The 16,010-nt window shown below is 41.7% G+C and overlaps 1 protein-coding gene across 1 annotated transcript in view; it reads right to left on the bottom strand.

The window, feature by feature from the left end:
* LOC126176365 (dipeptidase 1-like) overlaps positions 1–16,010 on the bottom strand; it is a 431,133-nt gene that overhangs the window by 72,453 nt on the left and 342,670 nt on the right. The window contains 1 exon segment of the mRNA XM_049923520.1: positions 13,371–13,547. Within this exon segment, the coding sequence (XP_049779477.1) occupies positions 13,371–13,547 (177 nt within the window).

Below are 16,010 nucleotides of genomic sequence, written 5' to 3'. Positions count from 1 at the left end.
AACTTTGGATGTTCGGATGATGGGTGACTACTGCTGGATGCTTCACCCTGAGCACACGGAGATGACCCACAAGAGGGAAACCAGAGGTCACGCCATGGCAAGTAAGAACATAATGAATGAATGCGAATAGTGTGTGTTTTTTCCGACATTTTCTATGTGCATCTGTTTACTTATGCATTTATTAATTTGTTAATGTTGGAAATTTGTATTCTCCTTCTGCATGATGCGTGTGCCATATATATGTATGCTACTGCAATATGTGATATCAGTACAGGACAACGATACGATTAGTCGAGAAACTGTGGTTGGTAAGATGTTCTATGATTTTCGAATTATGGAGACAGGATATATGAAGAACACCTACATTTCCGAAGGAATAATCTTTTACTGTGCCTTCTGTAATCAATATGATCATGAAACTTTGAGCCTGAATTACCCGAAAACGCTTGAGATTCACATCGCATTAGAGTTTCATTTGTTACATCCAACTACGTAACACAACCGTGCCGAACTTGTGCACAAGCGGAGATTCGCATACTGTTTGCTTTCCTTCAACATTTTCACACACAGAAGCTAGAAATTGATTTTCCTTTTATTGATGTCTAATCAGTAGTTATTTCTCATCACGCGACGACGTAGTTTATTCTAACCATATCAGAGATGCTGGATGCACATCCGTGTAGTTTTTGAAGAGCCTCTGCGGTAATTTTTAATTAGTATACCAAAATATGGAGGCAGCGAAGTTAGTGCTCAAATATCTTGTCACTCTGTTCTATGCAATGTCTGTTTATCCATGGGTTAGAGGTGAATTATCTTTGTCTAAACCACCCAAGCCCATCATTACAACTCACAAAATGTCACAATTGTTACGTCGGTCTCAGGTATAAGCGGTTTTTGAGGCATAAACCACGTACAGACCATTGAATCTGTGTGACACATCACGTACTGCTATTCGGCAACCCACAAAACCTTCTTACATTACGCCAATGACTATTTCCTGGGTTAATATGTCTTCATCATGAAGGAGATATTATGCATCTCCTTGCCTCCCGATGTCCTTGCCCGTCTTTACTTACAGTAGTGTAAACTGGGTCACTGTTACGTGTTTGTAATCAGTGACCCCTCGGCAAAAGTGCGACCAACAAAGTCGACTTCCATAACTTCTGTATTTCTGTGACTTCTGTTTCCGTCCGCCACCGTAGGTGAGTGGGCAGCGCGCCGGATTGTTATGCCGGGGAGCCCGGGTTCGATTCCCTGCTGTGTTGGTGATTTTCTCCGCTCAGGGACAGGGTATTCATGTCGTCTTGATCATCATCACTTCAAACTTATCGACGCGTAAGTCTCCAAAGTGGAGTCACCTCCAAACACTTTCACCACGCGATCGGGTCTACCCCCCGGGAGGCCCTCGCCACACGACATTTCACTTCTCTTTCCGATCTTCAAAAGATCTCCCCATCCTATCTTGTTATATCTAACAAGGGTATTTATAAAGAGTTTCGTATAGTATGTGATAATAGAATATAAAGATATCTTTATGCTTTTTTAATCACCGTAACTTTTATATGTGATAACAGAATATAAAGATACCTTTATTCTTTTTTAATCAGTCTAACGTTTATACGACGCCTAAATGGACAATCCTAAATTTAGAAACGATATTCAGTTTCGAAAGTTTTTCATAGAGTCCATGTCCCACATGACTGCCAACGTTCGTCCTTGACTGGCCATCCTCCAGTTATTGGTGGTCAGCGACTCAGCGCGCTCGGGTAGCGCGCCAGATAGAGGATCTGCCCCATGGCGGGATGGTAATGAGGTGCATGCTTAGCTATGGGCAATGAGGGCGAATTCTATTTGATATCGAAAGAGCCCGAGGGTCAGTCACACTACTAGCCATTCAAATTGCTACACAAGAAGTAATGCAGATGATAAACGGGAGTTCATTAGACAAATATATTATACTAGGACTGACATGTGATTACATTTTCACGCAATTTTGGTGCATAGATCCTGAGAAATCAGTAAACTGAACAATCACATCTGGCCTTAATAACAGCCTTGATATGCCTGGGCATTGAGTCAAACCGAGCTTGGATGGCGTGTGTAGGTAGAGCTGCCCACGCAGCTTCAACACGATGCCACAGTTCATCAAGAGTAGTGACTGGCGTATTGTGAACGAGCCAGTTCCTCGGCCACCATTGACCAGACGTTTTCAATTGGGGAGAGATCTGGAGAATGTGCTGGCTAGGGGAGCAGTCGAACATTTTCTGTATCCAGAAAGGCCCGGCAAGGACCTGTAACATGCGGTCGTGCATTATCCTGCTGAAATGTAGGGTTTCGCAGGGATCGAATGAAGGGTAGAGCCACGGGTCGTAACACATCTGCAAAGTAACGTCCACTGTTCAAAGTGCCGTCAATGCGAACAAGAGGTGACCGAGACGCGTAACCAATGGCTCCCCATACCATCATGCCGGATGATACGCCAGTATGGCGATGACGAATACACGCTTCTAATGTGCGTTCACCGCGATGTCGCCAAACACGGATGCGATCATCATGATGCTGTAAACAGAACCTGGATTCATCCGAAAAAATGACATATTGCCATTCGTAGACCCAGGTTTGTCATTGAGTATACCATAGCAGGCTCTCCTGTCTGTGATGCAACGTCAAGGGTAACCGCAGACATGGTCTCCGAGCTGATAGTTCATGCTGCTGCAAACGTCGTCGAACTGTTCGTGCAGATGGTTGTTGTCTTGCAAACGTCCCCATCTGTTGACTCAGAGATCGAGAGGTGGCTGCATGATCCGTTATAGCCATGCGGATAAGATGCCTGTCATCTCGACTGCTAGTGATACGAGGCCGTTCGGTTCCAGCACGGCGTTCCGTATTACCCTCCTGAACCCACCGATTCCATACTCTGCTAACAGTCATTGGATCTCTACCAACACGAGCAGTAATGTCGCGTTACGATAAACCGCAATCGCGATAGGCTACAATTTGACCTTTATCAAAGTCGGAAACGTGATGGTACGCATTTCTCCTCCTTACACGAGGCAACACAGCAACGTTTCACCAGGAAACACCGGTCAACTGCTATTTATGTCTGAGAAATCGGTTGGAAACTTTCCTCATGTCAGAACGTTGTAGGTGTCCCCACCGGTGCCAACCTTGTGTGAATGCTCTGAAAAGCTAATCATTTGCATATCACAGCATCTTCTTCCTGTCGGTAAAATTTCGCGTCTGTAGCACGTCATCTTCGTGGTGTAGCAATTTTAATGGCCAGTAATGTATAATCTCCATTGGGGTCGGTGATTGACATATGCGAACATACAGTCAACGTAGCGGACGTAGAATAATGGGATGCATCAGGTGGCTATATCTAGAACACGTTCAGAACATCATAATGTCAAGAAAAAAAATGGCTCTGAGCACTATGGGACTTAACATCTGAGGTCATCAGTCCCTTAGACTTAGAACTACTTTAACCTAACTAACTTCAGGACATCACACACATCCATCCGACCGTAGCAGCAGCGTGGTTCCGGACTGAAGCGCCTAGAACCGTTTATTTTTTGTATTTTGTTCGTTGTACTCGGTCGTAGCGGACATTACCTGACATCCTTTGATGTTCGTTGTTGATACTTTCACTCAGTTTTGTTATTACAGAGACCAACCAGCTCTCTGACCGAACACGCTGAGCTACCGTGCTGGTATTCTGCTCAGTCACAGCGACCGGCCAATGTCTAGAACGACAGTATGTGTACAGAATACAAACTGCATACCTCACATGACAGCGAAGATACATTCTGACCACCATCTATTCTCTGGCTATTAGTATATCGTCTACGAGATGAGGAGTCGAAGAAAAATACTTATACAAATACACACGGATTTTCATTATTTCAGTTAACTACCCTTACAAGAATAATAACCACACCTGTTGCCCATGATATCTGTGAAGCTTGTATGCCCCCGAAGATGGTGTAGAGACAGGTGTAAGAACAGAGAAACACCTCGATGAGACCTCCCCACCGTTGTACCACAATGGTCGATATTATTATTATTGGCAAATTCTCCCAATAAATGAAAGACGTAACGGAAATAATTCATTCAACATTTCTTTAGTCTATTCTTGTTGTTCCAATAGGCTTTATTTCTTTCCTAGACGGCTTTTATACATTCTTTCGACCACTTTGGTTTGTACTGCTTGTGTTTCCGTTACTCTCATGTAGCTTCTAAGCTTCTAAAATTTTCCTAGATTTTGTTGTGAGATTTTTCCAACGCCTGTCGGTTGGATGAATTCTCTGAGATATCTGAAGTACAAGAACCTGATGATTTCACCATATTTTGTTTTCAGGCTCATGATTTCTGTCTTTGAACATAAGGATTCAGTTTTGTCAAATTTCATTTGTAACCCTACTTTTTCTGCACATTCTTTAAGCGTCTCTAGGTATTTGACGGCAGCCCTTTCGTCTTGTGAATTATTATTATTATTATTATTGCTTTTATTATTCTTTTCCGAAGAAATATAATTTGTTGTAGAGATTCAAGTGTCTGGTAGAAGGTTGGAAACAATAAACATAATGACGTGAGTCGAACACAGTACTTGCAGACTTCGATTCTCTAACATGCATGAAAAGCGTATTGTGCTAGAGCAGCATTCCATACACCTGTAAATGTACTACAATCCTTCAAAAGATGGGCAAAATTTTCGACCCATTTCGTATGAGCTTCCGTTGTTAGGGAAAATGTTTCCCGGAAGACTGAACGATGTGGCAGGTCAGCACGGGAGTTCCTAAATTTGGTTAATTACAAATCTGTCGTGTTGGTACCGAACAACAGTACCTGTAATAAATTTTTGGTAGTGTACAGATTAATCTGGATATGTACTTACTGCCATTAGGTGCAATATACTGTTAATGGTAAAACTTGTTTCTTTTCAGTATGTACGCTTAAGCAAAATATGAAATATGAAACAACAGATTTCAGGAACACTGCTCTCTACCTCTGTATCTCCTACTGCTGCCTCTAGACAGCAGATTATGGGGTGTGCTGAGCTCGACGCACTAGATGATCCCTTATGTATCGCCAGCTAAGTATCTCTGCAATGCGGACACTACAGTGTATTCTCGGTCTTTGCAAGTCAGAGAAATGAAAACAGGAGCGGGAGCGTCGAATACGACAGTAGACCTGCAGCGGTCGTGTACCGCAGATGGGGGGACGCAGGGAGCTCAGGTGTGGGAGCTACCTCGTGGCGGCCATACGGTTGCGACATCCAGAGTCCCAGCAATAAATCCCGACCACGATACCGACTGCGGTTTATGCCCCCCTTAGGGCCTCATACGAATTTCATGCGCCGGAGTTTGCCTTCAGGAAAGGCGGCCGCTGGCAGCCATCCAAACCAAACGCAAAGTGGATGATTTCTGCTTCTTGAGCACTAACCGGATTACCAAGTCCCCTTCCCTTACGAACCAGGGCTTGTGTCACGGGAATCCTCGATGTTTCTTTCTGCAGGTACCAGGCACATGTGACTATTCTCCACGTACGCCTTTTCTTGAAAAATTAGGTACTTTCCTTCATTACTTTACCTGTTACTCTTATAACAGATGACAACAACTGGATCCAATATTTATACGTCACTTTTATAGGAAGGACTGCCCGTAAGACGTATAAATTCAGCATTCTTGTAAATCACTTTGTTTCGATTTCTAACTCACAGACTATCATAAATGAAATTGAAATGTAAGGTTTGGGCCTTCGACGATTGTGTATCTTAGAGTGACCTGAAGCATCAAAGTTTTATAAAATTCATTTCTGTATATAATTCACTCAATGGAAGTAGTTCGAAGTCTGCATTTACATACATACTCCGCAAGCCACCGTATGAAGCGTGGTGGAAGGTACCCCGTATCGCTACTAATCATTTCCTTTCAACAAAACCGGCTGTCTCTCTCTAATGTTGTCTTCGCGGTCCTTACGCGAAATGTACGCTGTTGGATGTTGAATCGTTCTGCAGTCAGCCTCAAATGCCCTTCTTCACACTGCTGTGTTCACAAGTACGCCCTACAGTGCATTTTGGCACCAACATATCAACAACTTCTCTGTTGTGTGGGAGAATTTATTGGTTACCCTTACCTTCAAGCTACAAAAGTAGACGAAATTGATTGCGGTGGCAAATGTGCGATAAATGCACGACGCTATTGGGCGAACTTCAGTTTACCCCTTATTTTATTCCGTATAATTTCTTTTCTAGTATTACTTCTTCACTGTAGAAAACTACACTGCTAAATACAGACATTTTTCATGAATTTTCCTTACCTTCAAATACTTACTTCCCATTTTTAGCGTAAATGTAAATTTTTCTGTCGCCAATATTCTTGTGACGTAAATCGTACTCGTTAAGCTTCCATAGCTCTGCTTAAAAGACGTTATTGTGATTTGTTGTGTATTAGAGTTATAACTTACATAATACTTTCACTAATCTTTCACACTATCCGAAGATTATACAAATAATTCTCTACACATTTATTAGAAAGGCGCTTCTTGTGTTTCTAATTAGAGGGTTACACGTAGTGTCTGGTATTTATTAACAACATTCGAGGTGGAGGAGAAGAAAAATGAGTACCAACACAACGGAGAATCAATGTACATTCTGATTTTTAAGAGTTAACAATCACCTGTGAGCGCTTCATGTACGGAAATGTTCATGAGCACAAGGTGCTCTTTTAATTGTAACTGTATTATTCCTGACAAACCTTTGTGTAATGTGCTACATTTTATCCACCGTTATGACAGCATCGCATGAAGTTCACACTCCGTAAATTCACAATGAGCGAGTATATTGTAACATAAAATTTTTAAAGATCAGAAGACGACAATTGGTTGGTTGGTTGGTTGTTGGGGGAAGGAGACCAGACAGCGGGGTCATCGGTCTCATCGGATTAGGGAAGGACGGGGAAGGAAGTCGGCCGTGCCCTTTCAGAGGAATCATCCCGCCATTTGCCTGGAGTGATTTAGGGAAATCACGGAAAACCTAAATCAGGATGGCCGGACGCGGGATTGAACCGTCGTCCTCTCGAGTGCGAGTCCAGTGTCTAACCACTGCGAAGACGACAATTACATCTGTCGATAGAGATAGTCGAAAATAAATAATTTGTGTGATATAGGTACAGAAATTTTCTTTAAATGTAAAACAGATCGCTTCTTCTAATTTCTCAACATCAGAAAATACAACGGACGTTAACTTAGAACTTCATATGATTTGGGAATTTAGATTCCACATGCTAAAGCGTGCATAATCATACCGAGAAATGAAGGTTGTGAGATGTAATGCATGCTTCTTCCATTAAATAGCGAATAGTGTGTGTATTTAATAGAGAAACCGCCTCGGCATTTGACAGGATCGTTTTGGGACAACCACTGCCTCGCGCTCTGTAGCTCGATCGTTTGCTTACTTTCCATAATGTTCTAGTTAAAATGTGTTGTTGTTGTGGTCTTCATTCTGAAGACTGATTTGATGCAGGATTCTATTCTACTCTATCTGGTGCATGACTCCATCTCCGAATAACTACTGAAATCACATCCTCCTGAATCTGCTTAGCGTACTCATCTCTTGATTTCCCCCTACGACGTTTAGTCCCCACACTTCCTTTCAGTACTAGAGTGATGATTACTTGAAGTCTCATAACATGTCCTACCAACCGATCGCTTCTTCTAACCAGGCTGTATCACAAATTTCTTTTCTCCCAATTCTGTTTTGAAGCTTCTTGTTAGTTACCTCATCTATCCATTTAATCTTCAGCATTTTTCTGTAGCACCACATTTCGAAAGCCTCTATTCACTTCTCCTCTTAGCTGTTTATAGCCCATGTTTCAATTCCACATATGGCTGCACTCCACACAAATACTTTCAGAAAAGAATTTGTAAGACAGAAATCCATATCCTATCCTAACAATGTCTTCATCAGAAACGCAAGAAAAGCTACTTTTTTTAGTATCGTGGAGATCGCTGGCACCTTGTATTGTCCTGGGATGCTGTATTCTGTATAACGTTTACTCAAGGAAATGCAGTTAACCGATTCTACCATTGCGCCTTTCCATTAACAGCTTCAATATGTCTCCAAGTCGTGCTACTACAAACAATGGTTCAGTGTGAAAGTTGTCTGTAATTATAAAGTAAACATAGATTCACTAGTACAGCCCTGTCACACAACCTTCCGTATCGAAGTCGATGAAGAGATAGATTCAAAGAGGAAAGTGAAACGTTATGTCAGGCAAAGATGTATGAAGGTGACAGTATTGGAAAAAAGTAAAAAAATCACTAGCCTTAATTACGTAACGTTCTAGAACAGTTTTCATAATGAGCTGAGGCTCGAGCTATCAAAAGCAACATGCTGACAAAGAAAAAATTCATGCACAAAATAATTAATGTATTCAAATTTTAGATCGCCAAACGGCTTGCCATGAGTTTTAAAATAACTTACAGGCTATATGCGCTATCCACCAAGCCTGTTTCCATGTGATTTTTCGTACTAATTTGAAACGGAAAGCAGGAAGGAATATTGGCCGTGCTGTTTCGAAGGAACCATTTCAAATTTTGCCTGGAAGTATTTGGGAAAATCAACGAACGCCCTCCTTTCGAATTCGAGTGCAGGGAGCTAATCGCTGCCCAGCCTCATTCGGTTAATTTAAAACAACACATTAATGGATAATTGAATACAAATTTTACAGTTTAATACCATCTTTTGCGTCTGTAATAAAATACTTATTAACATCCTACGCATTTCTATTTATTTGAAAGCTTCTTCAAGTCAGTTCTGTTTGTTTCTTACATCATTCTTAATGTTATTCTAAACATGTGTTAGACTTCAGTACACGGCTCTTTCACTGTTAGGAAATAAAATCTACGATTTTACGTTGAGAAGCTCCACTACCGTGCACATTGTAGCATATGAAATAGGGAGGCAGTAAAGTGCTATGTACAAAGATCTGACACATAAGTGCAGAAGAACATAAACAGTAAAGTAAGAAACCTCCGATGATTCTTTAAAATAAGGCGATACGACTTTTGCTACACTCGCAAAAGACCGCATTAACCTGTATACCTGTTATTACTACGATTGCAAAAAAATGGACTGAGAAACAAAAAAGACAATTTGAATAAAATTTCTTTCGGTTTATGATATGATTACACTGGCAAATAGAATGTACAGTTGGAAGGACGTTGTGAGCAAGTAACTGAAATTTCTTTTCACTTGCATTCAGATCGTAGGAGATGATGTAGAGATATAAATATTCGCTTCTGGCAAAAATGAACATAATAATTCTTACGTTAGGTTACACCTGTCCATCGTACTTGGTGCACTGAAAATGTGCTATATCCGCTCTCATCCTTAGATAACAACGTAGAACAACGTAAACGGTCTCTTAACGTAGCTCAGTGGAATTCATACGTTGGTATGCAGACCTCTCGTCACTTACCTATTATGTTCAAAGTCACATAAAGACAAATGATCCAATCGGCATCCTCGGCGCCTCCAGCACCGCCTCATTTCAAGCAAATAGTATTACTACAACCACTAAGTGCGCGTGAGATGTTGCTATGGAGAACCGAACTTAGTTCGAAGAGCCTTCTATTGAGCCCATACAATCAATAAACTCATCATTTCTTACGTAGGCTATATGTTATACCCAACTTTTCTTTTTTTCTAGGTCAAAGATTGAGATAAACTGCTGTGCTTGCTAGTCGCGTCCACTTGATACCATGCGTTTTGTGTGAATCACTTGTTTTCGTTCCTACCAGCTCCCAGTAGGTCTCCACATCTGCTTGAAGAAAATTGTCTATCGCAGCGTTGGCGTGGCTTCGAGATATAAAGGTAATTTCTGTTCGTTACTACAAATTTTGAACTAGAATAAGTTTAATTTACGCAGTACTATTCTAATATATTTTGCACTATCGAGTAGGTGATCGTCTATTTCCTCCCAATAATACGTCGATATATTTTTTTTCGTTGTAGTACTCGGTTAAATTAGGCAATGACCAATACGTTCACATTCAAAAGATAAAAGCGGATGGAAGAAGAAGAGGAGGTGTGTGATGTAACATATGATGCAGTTCCTGGCCGTGTGGTCTAACGCACGGCTTTCCGGGTGGGATGGTGCGCCTTGTCCCCGGCACGAATCAGCCCAACGGATTTTTGCCGACGTCCGGTGAACCGGTCAGTCTGTGGATGGATTGCGGGCTAGTTCCTCTTATTCCGCCTCAGTTACACTATGTCCACGTACACGTACACCACCATTACTCTACCACACAAACATAGGGATTACACTCGTCTGGTGTGAGACGTTCCCTAGGGGATCCACCAGGGGCGAAGCGCACAATAACCCTGGGAGGGGTGAAGTGGACTGCGGTAGTCTTCGTGGGGTTGTGGACCACTGCGGCTGCGGCAGGGACGGAGCCTCTCCGTCGTTTCTAGGTCCCCGGTTAACATACAATACAATACAATACAATGCAGTTCCAGTGAGGAAAACACGGCCATGTGTACCACTGTCAATAGAAAAAATGTTCCATGTCATGCATCTACCTGTGGAGATGAATAATACATAGAAAATTCCTTCAATTTACAGGTTGTCTGCATATAAGGCTTACTCATTTGAGCAGTATATTAAATGCAAAATATATCTCCGTGTCACAGACAAAACGTTATTGCGTTACACAGCATATATGCTACAAGCCCTACAATTTTGGGTAATCAAGTTTTCTTTTCTTTTTTTTAAGTTCAGTGCTTTATTGCCCCATAAGTACATCCTCACAGAAACATAAATCTATCACACTTATATTGATATGGTGTCTGTTCTGCCGGACATGACACTATTGATGACCTGCAGCTGTCTAGAACGAATTTAGAATTATATATTAATACCTCCAGTTCCTGACGGGCGTTGATATATATGAACGGGGATAGGTGAAAATGTGTACCCTGACCGGGATTCGAACCCGGGATCTCCAGCTTACATCGCAGATGCTATATCTGTCCCAGCCACCGAGGGCACAGAGGACAGTGCGACTGCAGGGACTATCTCGCTCACGCCTCCCGCCTGACCCACATTCTCACCTTGCATGTCCACAAACTACATTCGTAGTGTCCCTACCCAACACACACATTACTCGTGGAAGACATTCTTACCAAGTCCCGTAAGAGTTCAGGTAATATGTGTGCATCCGCACAGAAGAAGATGGTCTTGGCTGTTATTGCCAGAACTATATACAAATACGGATGTGGTGTCTGTTCTTTTGAGTCCCGGTCGCGGCACATATTTTCACCTCTCCCCGTTGACATGTATCAACGTCCGTCAGCAGCTGGAGGCATTAATATATAATTCTAATAAATCTATCATTCAGAAAATCTAAGCTCAGGACAGAGAATATTAATATGTTTTTATTTGCGTGCTTATTTTTGGGCAGCGTAAATGGATAAAGTTAGATAGTAGCCCATGGGATTCATTGGAGTCTTCTCCATAATCTCTAATTTTTCTTGAATGTTTAGTTTTTACGGAAAACTCCATTACATATAGTGAAGTGGGTTTACGTATGGCTCGAAATTATTCATTAGGCTATACTATACGTTAGTTTGTTAGCAAAATCCTTTATTTGGCATTAATATTCGTTGCCTTCACAATCATATCACCACCTCTCAACCTAGACAAGACGTCGGACTAGATTAGAGACCTTGCTGTCACTACAACCAAGACACAAGATTTCTTGGAAAGGGAGGGGGATGGCATTGTTACATACTAGCTCTTAAATGGATTTACTGAGTTAACGGTTTACATTTGCAATATGGCAAATGTTGAACATATCATGTACAATGAAATTTGACAACGTGGAGTTTCGTTAACGGCACTTCACAGCTGCAGAATCTATGTTACAATCGCCTTACAATGCACAATAAATTATTATTGCTTTAGAGGCAGAATTTAAAAAGTCGTCAGAGATATTCCCCCCCCCCCCCTCCGCCGTAATGCTCCTGCAATACTTCTGAAATGTCTAGGAGCCATTTACCTCTAGTCTTTATCGACTACGCTAGTAGTGCGGCATTACAGAGTGAAGAGTATGTCAAGTAAGTGACGGTAGCGGGCAGAGAATGAGTCACGCTTTTCGCAAGGCATAAGCACCCTGGTCAGTAGTTAGCTGCAATTAGTTACGACTGCAGCCGAAAAGAATGAGCTTTAAAAGGACTACGAAATTATCACGTAGTTAAAACACACATTGGAAACAAAACAGTAGTTATTCTGATTATTACAACTGTCATTAATTATTGCTAATTTGTTTATGTGAATGATGGTATGAACGAAAAGTAAGTGATTAAATGAGTATTGTTATGTCTATTAACCGTATACACGTTAGCGTGAGACCTGTGATGATACGGAGAAAGTAAATTATACTCTCAGGGGAATTTTGTACAGTACATCTAGCTAGTTTACGGGGCTTCGAAAACAAGTAACGTTTTACGACAATTCTGTTATTGGAAGAAGGAGTAATTTTGATATTTTTAGAGTTTCTAAATTTGTTCGTTTAGCAGATTGTTCATAAAAGTTATTGAGTTGTTATCGGCAAATGTAAACGACGCAGTAATGGCAAATATAGGACTGGCTATTATGTATATCAGCCAGTCAGAAGACAGTACGTTCGCGCTTGTTTTGTGAGCTAAGTAACTGCTCTGTGAAGACTACATTTCACTTCGAAGCTCAGCTAGCATTAGGTTCGGATGCGGATATAAGGAGCTCTGAATAGGTGTGCGAATTCTACAGAATAATGATTAAAACTCGACCGTGGGGTACCGCAAAGTGGGTAAGAACTTATGAGGAAAACAAGCACGTGAAATTCCGATTTTAATGTTTAAACTGTGACTAAATTCTAACTTTTGAATAATCAAGATCCGCGTGGCATGTTACAAAAGCTGTGATCGCAAGCTGAAGTTTGGTAGTGGTAAAATTATGTAATATATGAGCGATCATTCAGTCACGACTCTGATTGGTTGTGAGTGTCGAAACTATAACTTAAGATTATCACGAGCTTGCTAGTGTTTCCGCGTCAAACAGGCGTCAATACATTGATGTTTTCACTTACAAGCTAACCTTCAATCATTTGCTCAGTTAACTTGATACCGAGAAACAGATGTTGCACCCGCTGGATTCGTATAATGTTACGGCTTCTACTACAGCTTTTCCATAAGAGGACCAAAACTCGTTTTTAACAGGAAAGCAAATGGATCGGACTGCAGAAGAAAAATTCACCGCAAAGTGAGTGAACACTAATTCTGTAGGAAGAGCTCGCAGTAATCACGGCGTTGCAGGAGGATTGCAACTCACCAACAGCCTGAGGACGTCGTCGGGCACGTTCCTGGAGCTGTTGCAGATGGAGTAGGCGCTGGAGTGGGAGAAGATGACGGGCGCCTTGCTGGTCTCCAGCGCGTCCTTCATGGTCCTCACGCTGGCGTGCGACAGGTCCACCATCATGCCCAGGCGGTTCATCTCGCGGACCACCGCCTGCAACGCAGCACGAGACCTCTATCACACGCTGCTGGTATACAGGTGATACAGTGTTTCCATTGCTATTTCAGGACGTTATTGCAGGTATTTTAACTCTAGATATATCTGTCATTAAAGACGAATTCTACAATCACTGTCTACATCTACAAATGATCTACTGTGATGAACAATGCACGACGTCGTGAAACTTCTAAAGATATTCGTTTTTGGAGAGAGTCTTCCATGAGCAAAACACAATTTTGTCTTTTCTTCCTTTTCCCAGACATGTTTCTCTGCAGTTTGAGCACCGTCAGTGTATTTTATTCCTTTATTTTAACCCTTAACTCGCAAGGCGACTTTCTGTAACGTGTCTCTGTGACTCCTATGTTTAAACCAAGATTTAAGGAAAAAAAACATTTGAAATTTTTAATTTATGCTACATAACATTTATTTTTACAATTATTTAAGTGTTGTTTAAATGTTTCTAATTTATTTTATTACACTAAAGAAAACCAGCAGCATTTCACTATTTATCACACTAAAAGACATGATTTTGTGTGGTTCTTTCAAATAGTACACATAAATATACAGTTAGATTAGTTGTAAAATTTCTGTACTACGTCTTCAGGCTACGAGTGCCCTACCGGGACCATCCGACCGCCGTGTCATCCTCAGTGGAGGATGCGGATAGGAGGTGCGTGGGGTCAGCACACCGCTCTCAATGTCGTAAAATGGTATTCTTGACAGAAGCCGCTATTATTCCGTCGAGTAGCTCCTCAACTGGCATCACGAGCTTGAGTGCACCCCGAAAAATGGCAACAGCGCATGGTGGCCTGGATGGTCACCCATCCAAGTGTCGACCACGCCCGACAGTGCTTAACTTCGGTGATCGCACGGAACCGGTGTAGCCACTGCGGCAAGCAAATATGCTTCCAAACAAATATATAGTCCAGGGTTTAAATGTGCGCATGAATATTCCACCCGACAGGTAGAAAAAGAAAGTCTGTCAAATTTACATTCATTGCAGGGATCTACATTTCTACCACCACACAGAATACATTCGATTTTAGCAGACACTTTAAGTACTCCGTTCAAGAAACAGACAGATCCCTTCGCAACTTTCCTGAAGTTCTTCCTCTGGCAAATGTAAAATAGTCGTCTCTTTCGTTTATTTCTTGATCTATATCACTGACCAACTAACAACTTCATCGAACTCAGGAAAGTTAAAAATGACACACTCGTGCCAACACATTTTGAGCTACATGGTACCGTACTGAAGACAACAGGGACGTGGTTTACGAGGTGCGTTCTATGACACTCCAACACCTATCAGTAACACGTGTGAACAATAAACACAGAAGGCGATAGCACAACGGACAACGAAACATGGTAGGCGTGGCAATTTAAGGAGGGTAGGGAGAGAATAGAAGCATTCCACAACTGGCCTCGGAGAGCGAGTTCGAAAATATTTGTGCGGTCTGAGAAACCACACCTCGTGAGTTAAAAGTTAAACAGGAAAAATGCCCATTCATTACTACTTTTACACACATGAATTTCAGTTTCTAGTACATTATTTACAAATTAGGAGAGCGGACAAACTATTTCACTTATATTTTGTTACCACACGCTGTGGTTTTCGTGGTTTTTATGTTTTTTATTTAGCTTGGCCATTTTCACAGAAACTATATACGATTTAATGTAGGAAAGATGAGCCAAAACTTTACGACTACTTGCTTAATAGCTTCTTTGTCCTCTTTGGAACGAAATACATCACTGATACTGCGTATCAACAATCCCACAGTATATTGGTTGCGAATGAGGACAACCATCAGCTGTAGAATGGAACAACCACAATGAGAATTTTGGGCCGGACCGAGACTCGAAGTCCGCTTATCGCGAGCGGTCGCATTACCATTCGGCTATCCGTGCACGACTCACGGCCAGGCCCAAACCTCCGCGTATCGTTAAACATGCGTCCGCGAACTGTACTCGTACATCCATTATATATATTCGGGTTTAGTTCACACTTTGTACAAGAAATTCGCTTGCCCGATATCGGCAGATAAATACGATATTGCAGTGCCTGTGTTATTCTGACTACGATTGAATGTTGCTTTCGAGATGCATGCGTGTCCGAAGGACATATATGACGATACATGATGTTTTGGTCTGGCCTTGAGTCGTGCATGGATAACCAAATGGTAAGGCGACTGCTCGCGATGAGCGAGAAATCCGGCTTCGAGTCCCGGTCCGACGGAAATTTTCACTGTCGTCATTCCATTACGCAGCTGATGGTTGTCCTCATTAGCAATTGCGAATGCATTTAATGTAGCACAAAATATGGATGCTACATTTGTGATATTCACAACTATCGATATCCCGGCAGGTGAGCCATGAATTAATGGATCTAGTTCAAATGGAACTAAAGCGGAAAGTCTGCGTTAGCCCAGGCACCTGATGTGCAAACAAAGATTAAAGTTT

The sequence above is a fragment of the Schistocerca cancellata genome, chromosome 3 (genome assembly GCF_023864275.1).
Source record: "Schistocerca cancellata isolate TAMUIC-IGC-003103 chromosome 3, iqSchCanc2.1, whole genome shotgun sequence".
NCBI lineage: Eukaryota > Metazoa > Arthropoda > Insecta > Orthoptera > Acrididae > Schistocerca > Schistocerca cancellata.
The sequence above is the reverse complement of the archived record's forward strand: the minus strand, read 5'-3'. Positions and strand labels throughout refer to the sequence as shown.